Consider the following 21,090-nt stretch of genomic DNA (forward strand, 5'->3'; position numbering starts at 1 on the left):
AAGAAATATAAAAGAAGTTTGTAGCCAGCAGGTCCTGAAGTTAACTTCTGTATTTCAGATTTATTTTACGGAACTATATCGCCCAGAATGCCATAGATGCTGCTGAGAAGGGAGATTACTCTGAAGTTCAGCGAGTGCTGAAAGTGTTGGAGAAACCGTACAGTGATACAGTAGATATTAATGATATCAGAATACCAGGTGTAAAACAAACAGCAATAAAAGATGAAGATGCAGGTACGAATGAAGAAATTATAGTGTGCTTATGCTTTGTCGGTTTCAGTATTTACATTTATGATTAGTTTTCTGTAAAATTTTGGCCTATTAGCATGCACTAGTACTTTGTCTTCTATGAAATTCTTCTTTGGATGAGAGTAACTTTATTAGTTTTCAGGGTGTCTGTTTTTGGAGTTACATTTTTATTAAAGGTCCAATACTAAGGAAAGTGAACATTTTAATTTCTTTTAAAAAGCACAGAAACTATTTCATTTTATTGGAAAATGAAAGTTGGTATGTAGAAATTCGAAATAAATCGCAGTATATGTACAATTATTTTTCTATGAAGTATGAAGAAAGTTAAAAAGACCTGGGGGGTCATTCTGTCGATTCATTGAAATTTCAACATAATACACATGCATTTCTTTGAGTTCCAAAGACCTTCTGTAAATTTTGACCTGCCAATCTTCATTATTAAGTGTCTTGCAGAAGTCTATGCACTGGCTATGAAAAAAATTGCCAACTCACTTTCCCTTAGTAATGGACCTTTAAAGTTTTGGATGCAAGTTCATATTTCAGTACCATTGAATGTTGTGGATTGAAACATTGCACAAGGCTTCAAAGTCATCAAATCTACTGAAATAACCAAAGTAGATAACTCTGGTTGATTTTGGCCCTTTTTCAATGTAGAAAATTCGGTTAAAGTTTTTCATCCAAGTTGGTATCATTACCATAATATAATTTGAATTTGCTATAAATCGTAATAAAATAACTCTTGACAGTTACGTAAGTTTCAACAACTTATGGCCCTTGTTAGACTCAGAAGTTGTCCAATAGGTGAGCAGGCTGTCTTATGGACAGCTTATTATATTTGAAAGCTTTGTCAGATTGTATTGTGTTTTATATGACATTCGCTGTTAGAAAGATATTTTGATCTTGCACCGAAATAAGTATGATCCCTATTTTGTGTTACAGGGTCTTCAGGTGGTGCCACTGGGCAAACTGAATCAGCGTCTTGGTCCAAACAATTTACAGACTGTACATATGATAGCAAACCACCGGAATGGTCCATGGATCTACGTGTTACCTGATCCTCGTAAACCCCACAACACTAAAGGCTCCTTTGTACTACTATATCTGTGATAGGTGTCAATATATTTCTGTATTGCACCTGTATTATTGTGTTTATTGAGGAGCTGAAGTGTTGAGGGATCTTTTGTTGCTGACACTTTTTTCCTGCGGGGACATTTTGAAGATGATAGTTCTCTTCTGGTATAAGTTGATCTTTCCTAGAATGAGAATAAGTATCTTTCGTGATTGTTTTTGCTGGAGATAAGTGAAGGCAAGTGTCGGTTTAGTAAGACTGATATTGTACATAATACTGTTGCTTAACATTGTATAGTAACTGTTAAATCATAGACACTTTGACTGTAAGGCAGGTAGCATATGGACAGATAGGTAATATTTTAAAGATAAAGTTTAGGGATCTTACAGATGGAATCGGTATTTAACTGAGAAATTCTAGAATCAGTCTATAGTAGTTATTAAAATGTTGTCCTATTTGTTGCCATTGTGTAGAATATTTTTATCTGCTGTTACTTGGTACTGCTGAAAATGTTCCAAAAATATTTTTCAAAAAAACAAATATAGCAGTTTTTAAGACATCTTTGTTATGCCACAAACAAACTAATTGAAGTTTTTTCACAGAAGTTGTGCGGACAGATTTTGGAGTTTTACAATGACATTAACATATATTTGATGTTTTCGTTAACTTAATATCCTTGCTATCTTTATAGTGTTACTTTTTTCTCCAGATTTAAGGTGTTACATTTCAATATTGAGCAACAGGAAGTACAATTTTTATGACGAAGTCACGTGAAACTCGTGCACGAGCTTGTGACTTCTGATGCCATGCTTACTAAACTGATCCTATTGATTTTATTGTGAACTGTATAGCTGTGCGGAGCACAACTGCTTCACTGTTGGAGCAGTAATTTTGTAAACTTTTTTTAAAATAAAAAATGTTTATCTTGTACATAAACTTATATGCTGCTGTGAATAGCATTCATTTTAAAGTTAATACATGTATAATGATGTTCAAAATCAGAAATAGTTCTCCTTAGTGACTTAGCAGTTTCAGAGTAGTTTTCGTTGCTTAGTGACTGCAGTTTCAGAAGTAGTTCTTACAAAATTACTTCTGTTCTTACTGAATGACTCTGCAGTTTCAGAAGTAGTTCTTCTTAGGAAATGACTTTTAGAAGTAGTTCTCCTTAGGAAATGTCTGAGCAGTTTCAAAAGTAGTTCTCCATATTAAGTGACTGTAATTTTAGAAATACTATAGTTCTTATGAAGTGTCTGAGCAGTTTCAGCAGTAGTTCTCCCTATGAAGTGGCTCTGTAGTTTCAGAAGTAGTTTTCCCTAAGAAATGGCTATAGTTTCAGTAGTTCTCTATATGAAATGACTGGTCAGTTTCTTAAGTAGTTTTAACGAAATCACTAGGCAAGTTCCAGGAGTACTTTACCCTTACCAAAATGACCCAGCAGGTCCAGAAGTACAAATTTATGTCAGGTTTGATCCTTCAAAGGTTTAATAAGGAAAATTTTCAGTGAAAACAATTTATTTAATATTTTTAGATTCTTGCATTGCTGTGGAAATAAAGTCTTGCATAGTCTTTAAAACTATGTTAACTTCCAGTATGTCTAAATTATACTCATTTGTACATTCTGTATTGTTTACTAGACAACTTGTATCATTTTTTTTTCATCCCCAACAGTTAAACGTGATGAATCTTTCAATATTTGATTTTTTTTTATCCCATGTGGTTTTGGGATGACGTGTGTGAAATTAATCGGAACCATTTACCCTTGCATAATCATAAAAGGTGACTTTTAGGGTCTGAACACTTGGTTTTGCTATATCTCTGTGATTCCAGCAGGTATAAAAGTTGATTCCATACCTCATATTTTGATTTCAATGTAGATGTAGAGCCAAAATTGTTTGTTTTGTTTGGTGCCATATAATCTGTGCTGTTTAATAGCTGTAAAACCAATATTAGATATCAAATTGATATTTTTTTGATTTTTTTATAAACGCTATTGGAATCATTAGTTGCATGCTGAACCAATAACCAGTTTTCAGAAGGTATAAACAGTTCAGACACATAGAACAGCAGTGACATGCCTTACAACTGCTGTTACTATACCCTCATTTCATAGGTTTAATTGTGCCAGCGACCACACAAGGCACAGCTTTGACATTTAGTGAGTTTAATAATGATTATAGTTTATGTATGATAATTTAATATGCATTTGTTACTTTATATCATTGCTCTCCACTTTCTATTTTCCTGTAATCACGCCAGATATTATATACCAGTTTTAAATTATCTGATATGGTTTAATTTTTATAAATGCAATTTTGCTTGCTTGCCCCTGTTGTTTGTTTGAAGTAATAAATCAAGGGAGGGTTGTTTATATTTGCACACATATCAGCACAGTTACATAATATTACTATGTTCAAAGTGATTGTAAAGTAAACATAAATATAAGTTTGAATTTGAGATTGAGAGACAAATTAGGGATTAAGATGAATTTAGACTTTGTCTTAAGACACATTTATTCTCAGAGTTTTATTACACTTGAATTTATCACTTGGATTGATGTACATATTATCAGACTTTGTAAAGCGCATGTGGTTCTGGGACAATCTGTGTATGAAAAGAATTGGAACCACTGCCTTACCCTTGCACGATCGTAAGAGGCGACTAATAGGGTCTTAACACTTGGTTTTGCAGTAACGCTTTGATTCCAGCAGGTATGCAAATTTTGATTCCATACCTGTTTTTATTTCGATGTAAATGAGATGTGGAACCAAAATTTGTAGTTCTGTTTGGCGCCATATAACCTATACAGTTACTGTGTTGGCGCGCCATAAAACCCAAATAAATCAATAAATAGTAAAGCGCATTAGAAGCTTATTCTAGGCATATTTTGGGCTGTATAAGTGTTATTTGTATTGTATTTGTATTGAGAGGGAGCAATATTAAGGATGTAGATTGAAACTGTAAAACAATCTTAAATACACAGAACTGTGAAATAGTTGCAGTATCTATTGCAGATTATTTTATTCAGGAAAAGTAACCAAGAACAGATTGAACTATTATTACGGATTTTTAGTTACCGATGCTTCCCAAAAGTATTAATGTATATTTCGTCTCTAGCTTTAATGCATGTACCTAAATGACAAAAAATTCAAAATACATCATGTTAATGCATACTTCACAGAAAACTTTACCTAATTATGAACATACTGTTAAAAGTTCTGCTTCCTTGAAAATAGTCACTGACACAAATCTGGCATGCGATGATTATATTTCACTGACATAAATGATTTTGTGGCTTTAAAGGATGCCCTCATCATCTATGCACAAATTCATATTCTTAATTATGATAGCGTCTGCTTTACCAATGTGTAAGTACCACTTGATGTTTCCAAAATTTCTATAAAACCTTTAAGGTCTTGCCTAATTTGGCGTTCTTTGTGATGAATTAGCACTGAAAATATTGCCAGACAAATTCAGATGGTTAAAAGAGCAGCATTGCTGGGTGTGTGTACCTGTGGTAATGGGATAGATTCTGTGCACTTCACCTATTAGGGGAGAATGTTATGGAGAGCATATAACCCAATTACTGCATATTAAAGTAATATAGATTTTACATTGCGCTATACATAGGGTTTTTTGGGGGACAGGGAAGTCTTATTTTTTAACAGCATACATACAAATATATTTACTTCTCATTTTCTGCATTATTGCTAGCACCTTGTACAGTAAGTCCATGTTAAGAGACTTATGCCGTTGTTCAAAGTTTGCAGTTGCATGAATGCTGGACATTTTTTATTGATATTCTGTTGTTTACAATGTATTTGATCTTCAATTTATGCTGATATTGTTGACATTTTTACAACATCTGAAATAAAGAATTAATCACAAAGGTTTTGGCTTTGCCGTTTCCTCATGGTTTTGATTTTTAGCCCATCCGAGGACAAAGTGCTCAGGGTGAGCAGTTGTGATCACTCCCCTGTCTGTTATCCATCAATTCATTTGTCGTATGTCTGCACTTTTCTTCAAACCACATCTCTGAAACTTTTTGGTGCAAGTTGATGAAACTATGTCCGTTGATTCTCTTCTCCCAAGGCTGTTCAAAGAATTACATTGGATTACAATGACCGCTGAATATTTCCATCAACACCTACAGCCAATGATAGATTCTTTTTCTTGCATAATGTATTCTTCAAATATTTGAAGAAATAAATGCAACCAAATGCTTTTAATCATCATTTAATTATAACAGTGCATTTTTTGCATCTTTTGTAAACTACAGGACTTGAGTCATCTTAACAGTGGTGCAAGACATGTTTTTTTTTTCAGCAGCGGCAAAAACAGTGGAAAATCCTGTCTTGTTTGCAAGAAAAATGTTATCTGAGTCATTCAGTTTATGTCAGAAAAAAATTAAACTCCGAGGGATCAATCTGCTCACAATAAAAACTTTTTTTTAACAGGACAAATTATGAGAAAGAGAGAATTATCTCTATTAAATCTTTATTTATCATTATGTACAATTAGGCAGCAGTAGAAATGAATAAATAAATCTGCCACAATTTGAACAGAAGCGTAAAATTTCATTTGCAAACATTCATTCATGCATTAACAAAGTGTACAAGTGAGCCGGGATGAGTGAAATAAATTTAACATGGTAATACAATCAACAAAACTATGATGACTATGAACATCTGCAGTTAAAATATAGTCAATTTCACAGAACTATATCACCTATACAATTAATTTTGTGCACATACGCATACAAAGTAACATTTTGAAATGTCAACCATTCAAGTAACCATTTCATGTCTGGTTAAAAATTTACAAGATACAAAATCAACATGTTACAAAGGCAGAAAAATCACACTAACATTATCCCCTGAAATGAAAGCAATCTATTTTAAAACAGAAGTTCCGTCAATTTTGTTCTGAATAAGGATTTGCAAATTTTCAAACTGAGATATAGGCGTGTACAACGAAATACCTTAAGAACATGAAAAATGCCAAGTCCATGCTAAAAATAAACAGTCACAACACGCTTTAATCTTCTCTCAGAGAACCATTTAAACCACAAATAAATGATGTAATCCTTGCAGTAAATTAAAATATCACATCCTTTCCCCTTTGATAAAAAAATATACTGGTTATTTATGTCTCAAAAATTACCTTTACCTTACTGCAATAAGAAAACACTCTTTTCTTCAGTGACAAAATATTTACAGATGTAATTCAAAGAATAAATTTTCCCTGACAAAAGACTGTACTATACTTATGTTTGTTGCTCAAGTTTAGAGTCACACTGACACAATTTAGGTCATACACCAACAAATCCAGTTCTTCATGATGGAGGAAAACCCCCAGGTGCCCCTCCAGGTATTGTTTGAAGCAAGGGTGGCCACCTGGGTCACACCACTAATGTTCTGCAAACCAGCTGGACCGCTTCCTCACACGGATAATTCTACACCCAAAGCAAAGTTTTATACTGGCAGCAGTGAGGTGCAAGAGATCTGAAGTCAATGACCCTAACCACCCAGCCACGGAGGCCACTACAATACTTTAAGACAGTCTTTAACTAACAGTGAAAAAATCATCTCTGATCAACAACAATTCCTACGATTATCTATATATAAACACGCACTTATCCCATCAAATGTATCAACTAACTCCAGTTATTTACAATTAATGTACACATAAAACATTCCCGCTGATTTTCAGAATAAAAATATATGTAAAATGATGCTTACACATGAACTATGTACATGTGAAATACAAGTCGTCCGATCAAAAGTAGAAATGGATTAATACAAGAATTAATAATGAGACCATTTTATACCAAGCACCAATAAACAACAAGGCTAACATAGTAAAAAAATTATCATATTTTGTACTTCAGAGTACCGTTCCTTCATGGGTTATAATTTTTGTGTGCTCTGGAAGGTGGAGTACTTAACCCTTACCATGCTCGACACGATTGATTCTGCCTTTGTGACCAGTGTAGATCATGATCAGCCTGCACATCTGTGGCAGTCTGATCATAATCTGCACTGTTCGCTATTCAGCCAGTATCTTTTTGGTAAGCATCCCTTTTAACAGTTAATGGTACTGTCTAAATTGGAAGATGGACAAGTTCATTAAAGGAATTTAGCTGGGTAAGGGTCAACTTAAAGGCTAAAAACCTTTTTTTGATTTCCTATAATCTCAAAAACTGTATCATGTAACATTTTGTGAAATTAAAATGTCTGCATTAGAAACTGAATCAAAAAGTAGAATATTTAACTCTTAATACAGCTTGGTATATTCGTTGGCCATGCTTTCGTTTATTGATACCACAATTCACCTGTGCACACATTTTAAACAAGCAATTAAACACATAAATAGCACTAATGGAAACATTTCAAATACAGAAGAAAATCCCACAATACTGTAATACAGTCCCACTTTACCCGATATATGGCATAACGTGTCAAGAACTCAAAGTCTGCCCTACAATAAAACGAGGCAAAAAATTCAGAAACTGTCATAGAATGTTAAAGCAGTTTAGGTACAAATACTTTCATGACCAAATTTTCCTTACTGAAGCATACAATACTGAGCAAAAAACAAAACAAAACAAACAAGTAAAAACAACAAAAGCAAAAAAAAAAAAAGTAATATACAATGATGGGAGAGAGTGTAGTAGACATGTTTTTCTCTTTATGTGACTTTGCACAAACAGAATGTTTTAGTACACACTTACTGAATGGCTTGTTGGTCAACATTCAAAACTATTGACCTTTCGGCAGTTGCTTAGACTGTTGTATGGCAAGTCAATTAATTAAGTGTTTATCACATGACATTAGAAATGAATTTTATACTTTTTTCTTAGTGTAGCAAAATTTAGTGTTGAACTATACACTGACCTGCCTGCATTGGATCAACAGCTTTTAAAACCGCGGTACAAGCGCTCGCTTTTCTAACATTTACCAAAGTGAACCTGTGAAATTGAAATTGTGTACTTTAAGAGAATTCCCCTCTCTGATTACTTTTGTTTTGTAGGGTTTAACATCACACTGACATATACAAGCTTTGGTGGTGGAGGAAAATCCCAGGTGCCCCTAAATGCATTATTTCAAGCACAAACTGGCACTTGAGTAGAACCACCAACCTTAAATAAGCCAGATGGATTCTACATACCAAGATAGATTTAGTATCCGGCTGTAACGATGTGTAAGAGAATCAGCCAGCGACCATAAGTGCTGCCAAGGAGGTTCCAATTTACTAATTTTACAGTAAGTCACCAGCAAACTATGTCAAGTAATTATCACTGCTTAAACTCCATCATACTCTTTAACCAACATGTCAATGAAAACTCAACTCACTGAACTTCCCTACCTCCAGCAAAAATAGTCAGACCTAATCATCTACATATAAAATTATGCAACCAGGTAGATGATAAGCAATATTAACTACAACCTGTACAAAATGATCCATGTCAACATGATTCTTGTAAACATGATCCCTGTCAACATGATCCTTGTAAACACGATCCCTGTCAACACGATCCTTGTCAACATGATCCCTGTCAACATGATCCTTGTAAACATGATCCCTGTCAACATAATCCCTGTAAACATGATCCTAAGCTCAGCAAAATAATGCTTTGTGAGGAGGTAAGGAGTAAAATTGCACAAAAACGATGAATATCTTCAAATGCAGTTATCTCGTAATGTGAATTCAACAGAACATGGAACTATTTACTGTCAAGCCACAATTTCAAAGAAAACTAGTTAGCAATGTCCCAGATATTCAAAACAGATGGAACAAAAAACTACTTTCTTTGAATATAAAGTTCCCTAGAAGGCCAAAATTCCCCTTTTCTTCAAAAGATGGAAATCAAAATCTACAATTCAGGTCTGCCCAGTATCAAACATGTCCTTCTAATCATAAAACATTTAAAAAAGAATGGCCGCTAGGGTTTTATGAGCACATTACATAAACTGTTCACAGGCACATAATATAACAATAAATTAAATCTATTTCAATAAATGCAGTTATCCATCAATTTGAAAATTACAATAGTCTAGTATAAAATGTTTCTGGCTATGACTCTTCTTCATCATAATCACCCTCATCATCATCTATCAAGCCTGCAAACTTGTTGCTATCACTGAAATCCTGTAATAAAACAGAAAAATACAACATCAACATAGGAATACATTCAGAACCAGTGAACAATGATTAATCAATAGATACTTTCTTGTTTAACCAGTGAACAATGAGTAATCAATAGGTACTTTCTCGTTTAGAGCCAGTGAACCATGATTAATCAATAGGTACTTTCTCGTTTAACCATTGAACGATGATTAATCAATAGGTACTTTCTCGTTTAGAACCAGTGAACGATGATTAATCATTAGGTACTTTCTCGTTTAGAACCAGTGAACAATGATTAATCAATAGGTACTTTCTCGTTTAACCAGTGAACAATGATTAATCAATAGGTACTTTCTCGTTTAGAACCAATGAACAATGATTAATCAATAGGTACTTTCTCGTTTCACCAGTGAACAATGATTAATCAATAGGTACTTTCTCGTTTAGAACCAGTGAACAATGATTAATCAATAGGTACTTTCTCGTTTAACCAGTGAACAATGATTAATCAATAGGTACTTTCTCGTTCAACCAGTGAACAATGATTAATCAATAGGTACTTTCTCGTTTAACCAGTGAACAATGATTAATCAATAGGTACTTTCTCGTTTAACCAGTGAACAATGCTTAATCAATAGGTACTTTCTTGTTTAGAACCAATGAACAATGATTAGTCATTAGGTACTTTCTCGTTTAGAACCAGTGAACAATTATAAATCAATAGGTACTTTCTTGTTTAGAACCAGTGAACAATGATTAATCAATAGGTACTTTCTCGTTTAGAACCAGTGAACAATGATTAATCAATAGGTACTTTCTCGTTTAACCAGTGAACAATGATTAATCAATAGGTACTTTCTCGTTTAGAACCAGTGAACAATGATTAATCAATAGGTACTTTCTCGTTTAGAACCAGTGAACAATTATAAATCAATAGGTACTTTCTCGTTTAGAACCAGTGAACAATGATTAATCAATAGGTACTTTCTCGTTTAGAACCAGTGAACAATGATTAATCAATAGGTACTTTCTCATTTAGAACCAGTGAACAATGATTAATCAATAGATACTCTCTTATTTAGAACCTGTGAACAATAATTTTTGAATAGGTATTTTCACATTCAAAACCCCTGAATAAAACAATGATTAATCAATAGGTACTTTTGCATTTGGAACCGATGTAGAGTTTCCAATGTATAAATTAAACAAATAGTGCTTTTTTTTTTGTTATCCATAACATTCATATAATCTCTCCCCTCTAAAAATACGCTAAATTGTTTATGGAGCCAATCATGTCACCAATACGATACCTCATGTCACTTTATTGTTATCCATAACAGTCAAACAATTCCCACCCCTCCCCACCCAAAATGCACTGAACTGTTTATGGGACCATCAATGCAAACGTACATCGGACAAAATGACCATTCATGTGATTAGCAGTATCCCTCACCATGGCTCTGCAGCTCTTTCAAAGCTACTTACTTTATCTTTCTTCTCTTCGAACTTGGGCATTTCATCTATAGACTGAGGCAAGGGTTTTTCCTTCTTCTCTCTGAAAATTTATGTAGGAATTAATGCTGTAATGCTGTCTACAACAAGCTTACATGAATCACAAAGCAAATAAAAAAAATATTTTGCTGCGATAGAATAGGCAATACAGGTGGCACAAATGGACCTAAGTCGCTCACCCAAGAAAGACTGACTTTCTGACCTTGACTGTGAACAAACCTGGTCAACATTCACCAAGCAGTTCATTTGGAAGTTGTTCAAAATGATTTTTTTCATTTTTTGTTTTGGTGGCTGCAACCACTTGAACAAACTTGAGAGATGGTCCAACCATACGTGCAACAGATCAACTTAGTGAAAATCCATCGAACGGTTCATGATAAGGAAAATCATTAAATGACTTCTCATAAACTACTTAAAGGACTGTCAATAAACTTAGCCTGTGGCATCTTTGCTTGGCCTTCTTCCAATCCTGTTCAAATGGTTCTGCTTGACCCTTTTTCAGGGTCCCACAGTTACCCTTAAAAGTGGCCAAGTCTAACTGTTGAAAAAACTGAAAGTGGACCATACATGCAACAGACCGTTTAATGATGATCTATCAACTGGTTCATTAGTAGTCATTTACAGCTTTTTTCTATTTTTAGCTCTGGCACGCCCTAAAAGATGCCGCGTAGTAACACCTCTGACTCTTTAAAAAGGACCAAGCAAATTCTTTAAGCAAATTTGATAGAGGACTTTGCAATGATGCTACAGATCAAGGTCACATTAAGAGGTAGAAGATTTAGGTTCATTTTTTCTTTTCCAATTTTATGCATGCGTGGATATTCAAATAACACGGCACAAATACCCATAATCAGACGAAACTTAACTGAAAGAAATGAAAAACTTGAAGTTAGTCATCTATCTACCAGCCTACCCATACAGATGGAAAATCTAAACGTAGGTTTAAAACTTTTTAAAAAGGTCAACTTATGAATATGATTATGTGTAATGGATGGTATATCAAATTAAAATTACTTTTGACGTGGTGTAATGGATGGTATATCAAATTAAAATTACTTTTGACGTGGTGTAATGGATGGTATATCAAATTAAAATTACTTTTGATGTGGTGTAATGGATGGTATATCAAATTAAAAATTACTTTTGACGTGGAGGTTCTCCACGACCCCTTCCAATTCCACCTCTGCCACCCCGACCTCTACCTCTATCTCCGCTCCCTCCACCTCGACCTGCCCAGGCATTAGGAACACTTTGTGGGGTTGATACTGGCACAGAACCTGGTTCTACAAATGGCAATATTATGAACTGTAGCTCATCATATAAGAAGGTTTATAGTTTCTAAAATAACATTTAGTCAGCCAATATTTTCTTGGAAGTTTCTAACCTTCCGGCTGTTCAGTTACCAGACAGCTAGACACTCCTATTTTCTTTTGACATAACTTAAATCATCCATTTCTGTACTAACATTTTAACCATAGTTATAACCAATCCTCATAGCATATTTTAACCATATAATATACAAGAGCTGTATGTAAGACAGCACGCTCAACTTTTCTCAGTGCTTGACTCTGAATTAGAGCTTTGCCAGTAAAAGGGGCATAAATCTGTCAAAATTCTAATCAGATTTACGGCGATTGTTTCTTATGGTGTAGCCTTTTATAGAAAACATCTATTTTAAGTTTCAAGTCAAAAGCTTTGATAGTAACAGAAATATTAGATGTTATATAAAACTTTAACCAAAAAATTCTAAGTCAAAAAGGGGCATAACTCTGTCAAAATTCAAATCAGAGTTAGGGGGATTGTTTCTCCTGGTGTAGACTGTGATAGTAAAAATCTATTTTAAGTTTCAAGTCAATAGCTCTGATAGTAACAAGAGATATTTGACTTTATCCAAAACTTTAACCAATGGCGACGGCGACGCTGGGGCGAGTGCAATAGCTCAACATTTTCTTCGGAAAGCCGAGCTAATAACCAATCCTCATAGCACAAGAGCTGTCAGCACGACAGCCAATGCTCAACTATTCCAATTGTTGTCCCTGAAGCAGGAATATGACCCTAAATGTTAAAATATCTATAGAGTTTAAACCCAGTATCTGCAGTAGTTTTGGAGAAAGTAACTTGCATGCAAAACTTTAACCAGGATTTCTTAAGTCCAAAAGGGGGCATAATTTGGCCAAAATACATTACAGAGTTATGGGACTTGATGTTATCACCTAATTTAATAACCCCAAAGATACATGTGAAGTTTTAATTCAATATCTGCAGTAGTTTGGTGAGTAACTTGTATGCAAAACATTAACCAGACCAAAATACATATCAGAGTTATGGGACTTGATGTTACCACCTAGTTTAATAACCCCGAAGACACATGTGAAGTTTCAATTCAATATCTGCATTAGTTTTGTGAGTAAATTGTATGCAAAACATTAACCAGCATTTTCTAAGTCCTAAAGGGGGCAAAATTTGCCCAAAATACATGTCAGAGTTATTGGACTTGATCTTGTGAGGTTGTTTATTGACCTAGAAAAAGAAAAGAGAAGTTTAAAATAAAAACTATATATACTTGCATGCAAAACTTGAACCAGAATTTTCCAAGTCCAAAAGGGGGCCATAATTTGGCCAAATGCATGTCAGAGTTATGGGACTTGATGCTATCACCTCGTTTGATAACCCTGAAGACACATATTAAGTTTCAATTCAATGCCTGCATTAGTTTTGGAGATAGTTACTTGCATGCAAAACTTTAACCAAGGTGTGACACTGACGCCAGGGTGAGTAGAATAGCTAGACTATTCATTGAATTGTCGAGCTTAAAACTGGTTACCTGCTTTTTCATGTCAATGTAAACTTGATGCATGGAGGTGACCATTTACATTCAACTTACCGAAGAATCCTTCTCCACTTAACCTCACTTCCCCAGTGTAAGACATGATAACCAAAGGCAGAAACCTTTTTCAACATATTTTTTATCTTAAACATTATTTTCAACAAGAGCCTTGCGGGTGCTGACGCTCATCTGATTTTTTTGTATAATACAAAGATTGTCCTATCCATGATTTTCTAAGTCCAAAAAGGGCCATAATTCTTGCAAAAAGCATGATGGAGTTATGTTTCTTGATGTACAGAGTCAGCTTATGAGGGTGAACAACTGTTGCAAGTTTCAAAGCAATAGCTTTGATAGTTTAGGAGGAAAGTTTACCCAAACATAAAATTGATAATAAATCTGATATTTTCTAAGTCCAAAAGGGGCAATAATTCTTGCAAAAAGCAGGAGAGAGTTATGTTTCTTGCTGTACAGGGTCAGCTTATGATGGTGAACAAGTGTTGCAAGTTTTAAGCAATAGCTTTGATAGTTTAGGAGAAAAGCTGACCTAAACATAAAACTTAACCAATAAATATGATTTTTTAAGTCCAAAAGGGGCAATAATTCTTGCAAAAAGCAGGATAGAGTTACGTTTCTTAATGTACAGGGTCAGCTTATGATGGTGAACTATTGTTGCAAGTTTCAAAGCAATATCTTAGATAGTTTAGGAGAAAAGTTGACCTAAACATAAAACTTGACCAAGAAATCTGATATTTTCTAAGTCCAAAAGGGGCCATAATTCTTGCAAAAAGCAGGATGGAGTTACGTTTCTTGCTGTACAGGGTCAGCTACTGATGGTGAACAAGTATTGCAAGTTTCAAAGCAATACATTTGATAGTTTAGGAGAAAAGCTGACCTAAACATAAAACATCATTTTTTCCCCCAAAAAATCAGATGAGCTAATAAAATGTTTTAACAATACTTTGAATAGGGTAGCAAAATACATGTATAAATTAGATTATAACATGTATGCCGACCTTTTTTACCAGAGGGTTGTTGCTGCTCTCGTTCTTGTTTACGTTTCATCCATGGATTTTCTTTGGGAGGTTCGGCAGGGACAAATTCCTTCTTTCCCTCTCTTTTTGATGGAGTTGACTGAAAATTCCAGGGATAATATGAAGACAGATATAATGAGACAGACTGGCTCAGACTAAACAGATCTATGATTCAGTTCAAAATAAGAAGGCTGAAAATCTGCTCTTCTAAGTCTGAAATATTTTTTTACAAGAGTTACATAGAATTGTTTTCTTTGCCATGCAGTTAAGAGATATTTCATTGCTCCACTAGTTGTTTTATGAAATACATGTTCGGAAAAAAGGAAGTTATTTGCTACAGCATTAATACGAACAACCCCTTCTGGAAATCAACAACTAATGAAAGAAATTTACATAAAATAGAAAGAGTAAGATTTAATACTTGAATCATTTAACTTACATCTGTACTAGACTGTGATGATGTTCTATTTGACCTATTTGACTGGTTTCTCTGTCGAGTGTTTGGAGGTGACTGCTGAATACTGGTATTTCTGGAATCAGTCTGACTACTCTCCTGTGCTGAAGTCTTTTTCTCTTCTGTTTTCTGTGGTGGAGACTGTGTTGTCTGCTCACAAGACAACAAAAGCAATCAAGATAGGTATTTTTGACTTGAACAATAATCTTCAAAAATATTTCACTAAATATTGGTCAGTAAAATTAAACTAACCCTTTTGTTGAAGTTTCTACAGGACAAACCTTGAAATATGTGGAAAACTTACTACAAGGACTTTTAGTCTCCATGATCAAACTACCTATCTAGCTGGATGGAAATGTATAACATTATCATTTTAAACAAAACAGAGGACTGCATTAATAGAATATAGCTAGAAAATACATCTGTTTCAATAAATCAGACCATAAAAGGCACAGAAAGTATTGCTACATCATCCAGATTTTTTTCAAAACCTTATATCTAAATAACGAGAATAGAAAGAACTATAATTCCACCATATCTCTCCCAGTCTGTTAAAAAAAGAAATAAAACTTATATACCTGTGATGACTTTCTTTTCTCCCAGATATTTTCTTTAGGAATGGGTGCAGGCACAAGTTTCACCCCTTCATCTCTGTGTTCTGGAGATACAGCGTTGTGTGACTTATCATCTTCACCACCTGAAAACACCTCTGGGTGTGCCGAATGTTCCCCGCTGTCTTGCCGAGATCTACTCTGAGATGACAATGAGCCTGAAAATTCAAGCTAGAAAGTTTAAAAAGTTTATAACTGTAACAAAAAAGTATTTTTAACCATTAGCCTGCTAAATTTCTAAAATGGACTGGTCCATCATTCAATTTTGGTCATACCACTAATTATTCAAAGGGGTGTTCACTGAAAACTTACTGACTGAATAGGGAAGAGTGCAGACCATGATCAGCGGATGTGCAGGCATCAAAGGCAGAATCACTTGCCGCCAGCAAGCTAAAGGTTCATTAAAGTAGCTGTGACCATTAATTAGGCCACTCACAAAAACTTTGGTTGGCATTTGTTTAATATTAATTCCAAAGGAGAAAAGCTTGTCCAACAATAAATGTTATTAGATTAAAAGCACTTCCTAGAATTGTTTTTTTGTACAAACAGATATTTTAAAGTTTTACATATAGCAGGTTACTTGAGCAAAACTCACTTCGGAGCTGATTTGTTAAGACATAACATCAAAGTAAAATTAAAGGTGCCTCATTTTATTTTATCCACACTCTACTTATCACACATCGTCAGCCTACTGACAATATGCAAGCATGTCAACCTATCTTAAATTAATACATGTTGAAAGCATAATTCAAGCTACACCTACTTCAGGTAATTATAACAAGAGCTGTCGGAGGACAGCAACGCTCGACTATTCAACAGCCTTGTCAATTGAATGAATACAAGTTGAAAAAGGGGCATAATTTTGTAAAATGCAAAGTAGAGGTATTGAACCTCTGTACTGCATGTCATATCATGACAGTGAACAAGTGTGTGAAGTTTCAATCCTTTCCAATTTGTGGATACTGAGATACCAGCTTACATACAAAAACTTAACAAAAAAGTGCTAAGTCAAAGGGGCATAATTTTGTAAAAATGCCAAGTAGAGTTATGGGACCTTCACAGTGCATGTTAGATCATGACAGTGAACAAGTGTGTGAAGTTTCAATCCATTCCAATTAGTGGATACTGAGATATCAGATTACATACAAAAATTTAACCAAAAACTGCTAAGTCGAAAAAGGGGCATAATTTTGAAAAAAAAGAGAGTAGAGTTATGGGACTTGCTTAGTGCATGTCAAATCATGATAGTGAACAAGTATGTGAAGTTTCAATCCATTCCCATTAGTAACTACTGAGATACCAGCTTACATACAAAACCTTAACCAAAAATTTCTAAGTCGAAAAAGGGGCATAATTTTGTAAAAAAGCAAAATAGAGTTATGGAACCTGTGCAATGTAGATCAGTTCATCACAGTGAATAAGTGTGTGAAGTTTCAATCCATTCCCACAAGTGGTTACTGAGTTACCAGCTTACATACAAAACCTTAACCAAAAATTTCTAAGTCGAAAAAGGGGCATAATTTTGTAAAAAAGCAAAATAGAGTTATGGAACCTGTGCAATGTAAGTCAGTTTGTCACAGTCAATAAGTGTGTGAAGTTTCAATCCATTCCCACAAGTGGTTACTGAGATACCAGCTTACATACAAAACCTTAACCAAAATCGGGACGCGGACGCGGACGCAGACGCCGACGCCGACGCATGGGCGAGTGCAATAGCTCACTATTCTATGAATAGTCGAGCTAAAAATTGAGCATGAAGTGTTAAAGCTAATCAAATGATCTGTTACATATGTGCTGGTTGTATTCAGCCAATTAAGAGTCTTTGCTATGTCTTATGTGTTTAAGTGTACAACACATGAAAGCTTTTGTAAACATGCAAGTTTTTCAAAAGTTTTTTGAAACTTGCACTTCTACAGAAATACTTTATCTTCATGGTTCAGGAACGACTTGCTGGAGACTGAGTTATTTACTACTCACGACTGACCTGTACCCAAATATTAACAGAAACGTACTGATCGTCCAAATCTTTTTACTGAATACTATCATAGATAATGACACAGGTATGGTTATTTCTATACAAAATCAGAATACTGTACAGACCTTTTTTCCCTTTTGAGCTTCCACTGGACCGTCTCTCCCTGTGACCATCTCCTTCTTCTGACCGTTCACTAGAGCGTCGCCGTGAACTTGGTCTGAAAAAAAATTCACATGGATGATGAATCTACCTAATCATATTTTATAAAGGTAAAAAAATCTTTAATACAATATAGCGCAATATAAAAGCTAAGTATAAAGTCATTAACGGGCAATAAATCTAGAGTGACCAAAGATATTTATATCTGACTGGTCTCCAGAGATAAGAATTTTACCCATTCGTACCAGAATTTCTGCTTCCATGAATCAATGAACATCACAATTTCTTTCAGTATAAAATATATATATCTCTTACACATTTCTATTTTCTTTATTATCATGATCGTATCTTCTCTGCTTTGGTTCTTCGTAGCCATGTGAGCTGCCATATCCTCGTGACTCAAGAGAACTTTTTGGCTGAGTCGCTTCTACCTTTTGCTTCAACAACTTCTCCTCGATTTCTCGTTCCCTCTGTGCAGTGTCCACTGGTTTTGCGCTGCCAAATATTGAAGCAGCTTTTGGTTTCTCAGGCCTTGGCTGGTTCTCAACTGGTTTTGGATCCTGTGTGTTTTCAACAGGTTTTGTCCTTGGCTGCAGATGCAGACGAGGCCGTTCTTTTGGAGGCTCTGTCAACAAGAAACAAATTTTAACCAGGATGGGTCAATACTTTTTCTAAAGGCTTCCAATGGGACAGTCAAATCTTGGGTCTTCTTACAGTTTAAAATACTTAAAATACACTGAAATATTTCCAAAGGAAACCAGAAAATGTTTTTGTAGAAAAAGCATATGCCTCCCCGAAAAGCATAATCATAGGCAAGAAGTAAATAGGGAACAGGAGCCAAAGTCGAAATGACCCTGATGATTGGCTAAGCGACTGAAATGCAAAAGCGATCACCTAGGTAGTCTATATGGAAATAGTTTTCAATCTGGGGGAGGTAGGGGGTGACGAAGGCTCTCAAATTATTGACCACAACGGTTTTCCACATTTAGGCCCCTGTGACCTTGACCGTTGACCATAAAATCAAGAGGGGTCATCTACTTGCCATGTTCAATCATCCTGGTAAGTTTCAAGGTTCTGGGTCAAGTGGTTCTCAAGTAATGAATAAGAATGGGTTTTCCATGTTCTGGCCCCTGTGACCTTGACCTTTGAAAGAGTGACCCCAAGATCAATAGGCATCATCTACTCAGTATGTCCAATCATCCTATGAAGTTTAAGCTTTCTGGGTAAAGTTGTTCTCAAGTTATTGATCAGAAATGGTTTTCCATCTTCTTGCCTGTAACCCTTCAACCAAGTGACCCCAAAATCTACTCCGTAAGCCCTATCACCCGATGAAGTTTGAAGGTTCTAGGTCAAATGTTTCTCCAGTGATTGATCAGAAATGAAGTGTGATGGATGGATGGACAGGGCAAAAACAATATGTATAATGAACCTAGAGGTCTCTAGGCAGTCCCAAAGCAAGGAAGTATGGTTTTTCCCAATTCTGACCAGAAAATTCCAAAATGACATTTGGGCTTTTCTACTATGAGTATAAAAGTTAACAATTATAACTAGAGCTGCTTTTGAGAAAAGCGCATGTCTCCCACAACTGCCTAATCATCTAAATAGTAAGTCAGTCTTTATATACTGTTTACCCACGACAAATATACCTTTGAAGAGTAAAAAGGCTGATTTTGGGTAATTCAAGGGCCATAATTCTGAAGTGCATTGGGCGATTTGGCTAGTTAATGAACTTGGCTGAGGAGTTATGGTCAAAAACATTTGGTTAAAGTTTGGTGAAGGTAAAGATCGGATGAGAACTTTACAACTTAAAGAGTGTGGGCAAGAGTAAAAAAGGCCGATTTTCGGTAATTCAAGGGCCATAATTCCAAGGTGCTTGGGCCGATTTGACTAGTTACTGAACTTGGCCGAGGACTATTGGCAAACACATTCTGTTCAAGTTTGGTGAAGATGGGATGAGAAATGTTCGACTTATGAGTGCGGACAAGATTTGTGACAGACAGACACAGGAGTAAATCAATATGTCTCCAATACTACTGTGTGGTGGGAGACATAATAAACTGTTGAATAACTATCAAAATGCCATCCAACAATTTCAAATATTATCCAAGAAAGAATCTTAATACATATTACATAACATTTCACTTTTTCTTAATTTAGACAATTTCTAAAGGCATTTTCAAAATCCCACCAGAGTTGCTGGCATTCCAAAATGATGAAAAATGTTCTCTACACTTTTGCAAAAAACATGCATCTTACATCCTCTTCAGCATAAATAAAATTGCGAACTTTCTTGTACTGCAAAAGATTTGTCTAATATTAAATGTACCATCCTGACAGTAGAAACACAAGTAGTTTTACCTGGTTCCCGATCCTGCCTGTCTTGTCTGTCATACCTGTAAATAACAATAACGTACTGGTGTCATAAAAAGGAACAATGTATGTCTTTGTCTCAAATCTGTATAAAATTCTAACTAGCTTTATTGGTGGGTCACTGATGTTTTAAAAGGGTGTGTTTTCAAAATTACTATATACAGAAACTATTTTATATATGTAGTACTATGGAGTGTCAGAGTAAAAGAAGCTCCTAAACTGCTGCAAAAACTTACCTATCATCATGGCCTCTATCTCCACCAAAACCACCCCTATCTCTGTCGCCATGGAAACCTCCTCCACCTCTCTCCCAACCTCTGTCCTCACCTCTATCATCTCTCCGGAAACCTCCTCCAAACTGTCGCCTCCCTCCTAATACAAAAATGATAAAGAGACTGTTACCACTAATTCAAGAAAGTGCTCGTTTGCTTTGGGTTTAACACTGTTTTTCAACAGTATTTCAGTTATGTAGCGGCGGACAGTTGACCTAACCAGTGTTCCTGGATTCTGTACCTATACAAACTTGTTCTCCGCAAGTAACTGCCAACTTTCCCCATGAATCAGAGGTGGAGGACAAATGATTTCAGATGCAAAATCTTTTTACCAAATTGTCACGGAGAACATACACCCTGCCTGGGGATCGAATTCGCGACCCCGGATCCGTAGATCTGCACTCTCCATATTGAGCTAAGCAGACGGGCTTTCA

General features: G+C 35.2%; 2 protein-coding genes across 3 annotated transcripts in view; one reads left to right on the top strand and one right to left on the bottom strand.

Moving 5' to 3' along the window:
• LOC123559908 (protein adenylyltransferase SelO, mitochondrial-like) overlaps positions 1-5,205 on the top strand; it is a 30,453-nt gene extending 25,248 nt beyond the window's left edge. Inside the window, exons 14-15 of the mRNA XM_053516659.1 lie at positions 59-234; positions 1,189-5,205. Of these exons, the coding sequence (XP_053372634.1) occupies positions 59-234; positions 1,189-1,304 (292 nt within the window). The 3' untranslated portion in view covers positions 1,305-5,205. The remainder of the gene's footprint in view (positions 1-58; positions 235-1,188) is intronic.
• Positions 5,206-5,795: 590 nt separating this feature from the next.
• The window catches only part of LOC123559907 (eukaryotic translation initiation factor 4B-like), a 31,540-nt gene continuing 16,245 nt past the window's right edge, over positions 5,796-21,090 (bottom strand). The window contains exons 8-17 of one of the 2 annotated variants that reach the window (XM_045352049.2): positions 20,621-20,756; positions 20,373-20,407; positions 18,330-18,639; positions 17,981-18,072; positions 15,848-16,038; positions 15,255-15,419; positions 14,807-14,915; positions 12,099-12,240; positions 10,931-11,000; positions 5,796-9,466 (exon numbers count right to left, since the gene is read on the bottom strand). In XM_045352049.2, coding sequence (XP_045207984.2) covers positions 9,392-9,466; positions 10,931-11,000; positions 12,099-12,240; positions 14,807-14,915; positions 15,255-15,419; positions 15,848-16,038; positions 17,981-18,072; positions 18,330-18,639; positions 20,373-20,407; positions 20,621-20,756 — 1,325 coding nt within the window. In that variant the 3' untranslated portion in view covers positions 5,796-9,391. Of the gene's footprint in view, positions 9,467-10,930; positions 11,001-12,098; positions 12,241-14,797; positions 14,916-15,254; positions 15,420-15,847; positions 16,039-17,980; positions 18,073-18,329; positions 18,640-20,372; positions 20,408-20,620; positions 20,757-21,090 lie in introns of both variants that reach the window. The other variant, XM_045352048.2, reaches the window with a different exon arrangement.

This window comes from Mercenaria mercenaria, chromosome 10, assembly GCF_021730395.1.
Source record: "Mercenaria mercenaria strain notata chromosome 10, MADL_Memer_1, whole genome shotgun sequence".
Taxonomy (NCBI): domain Eukaryota; kingdom Metazoa; phylum Mollusca; class Bivalvia; order Venerida; family Veneridae; genus Mercenaria; species Mercenaria mercenaria.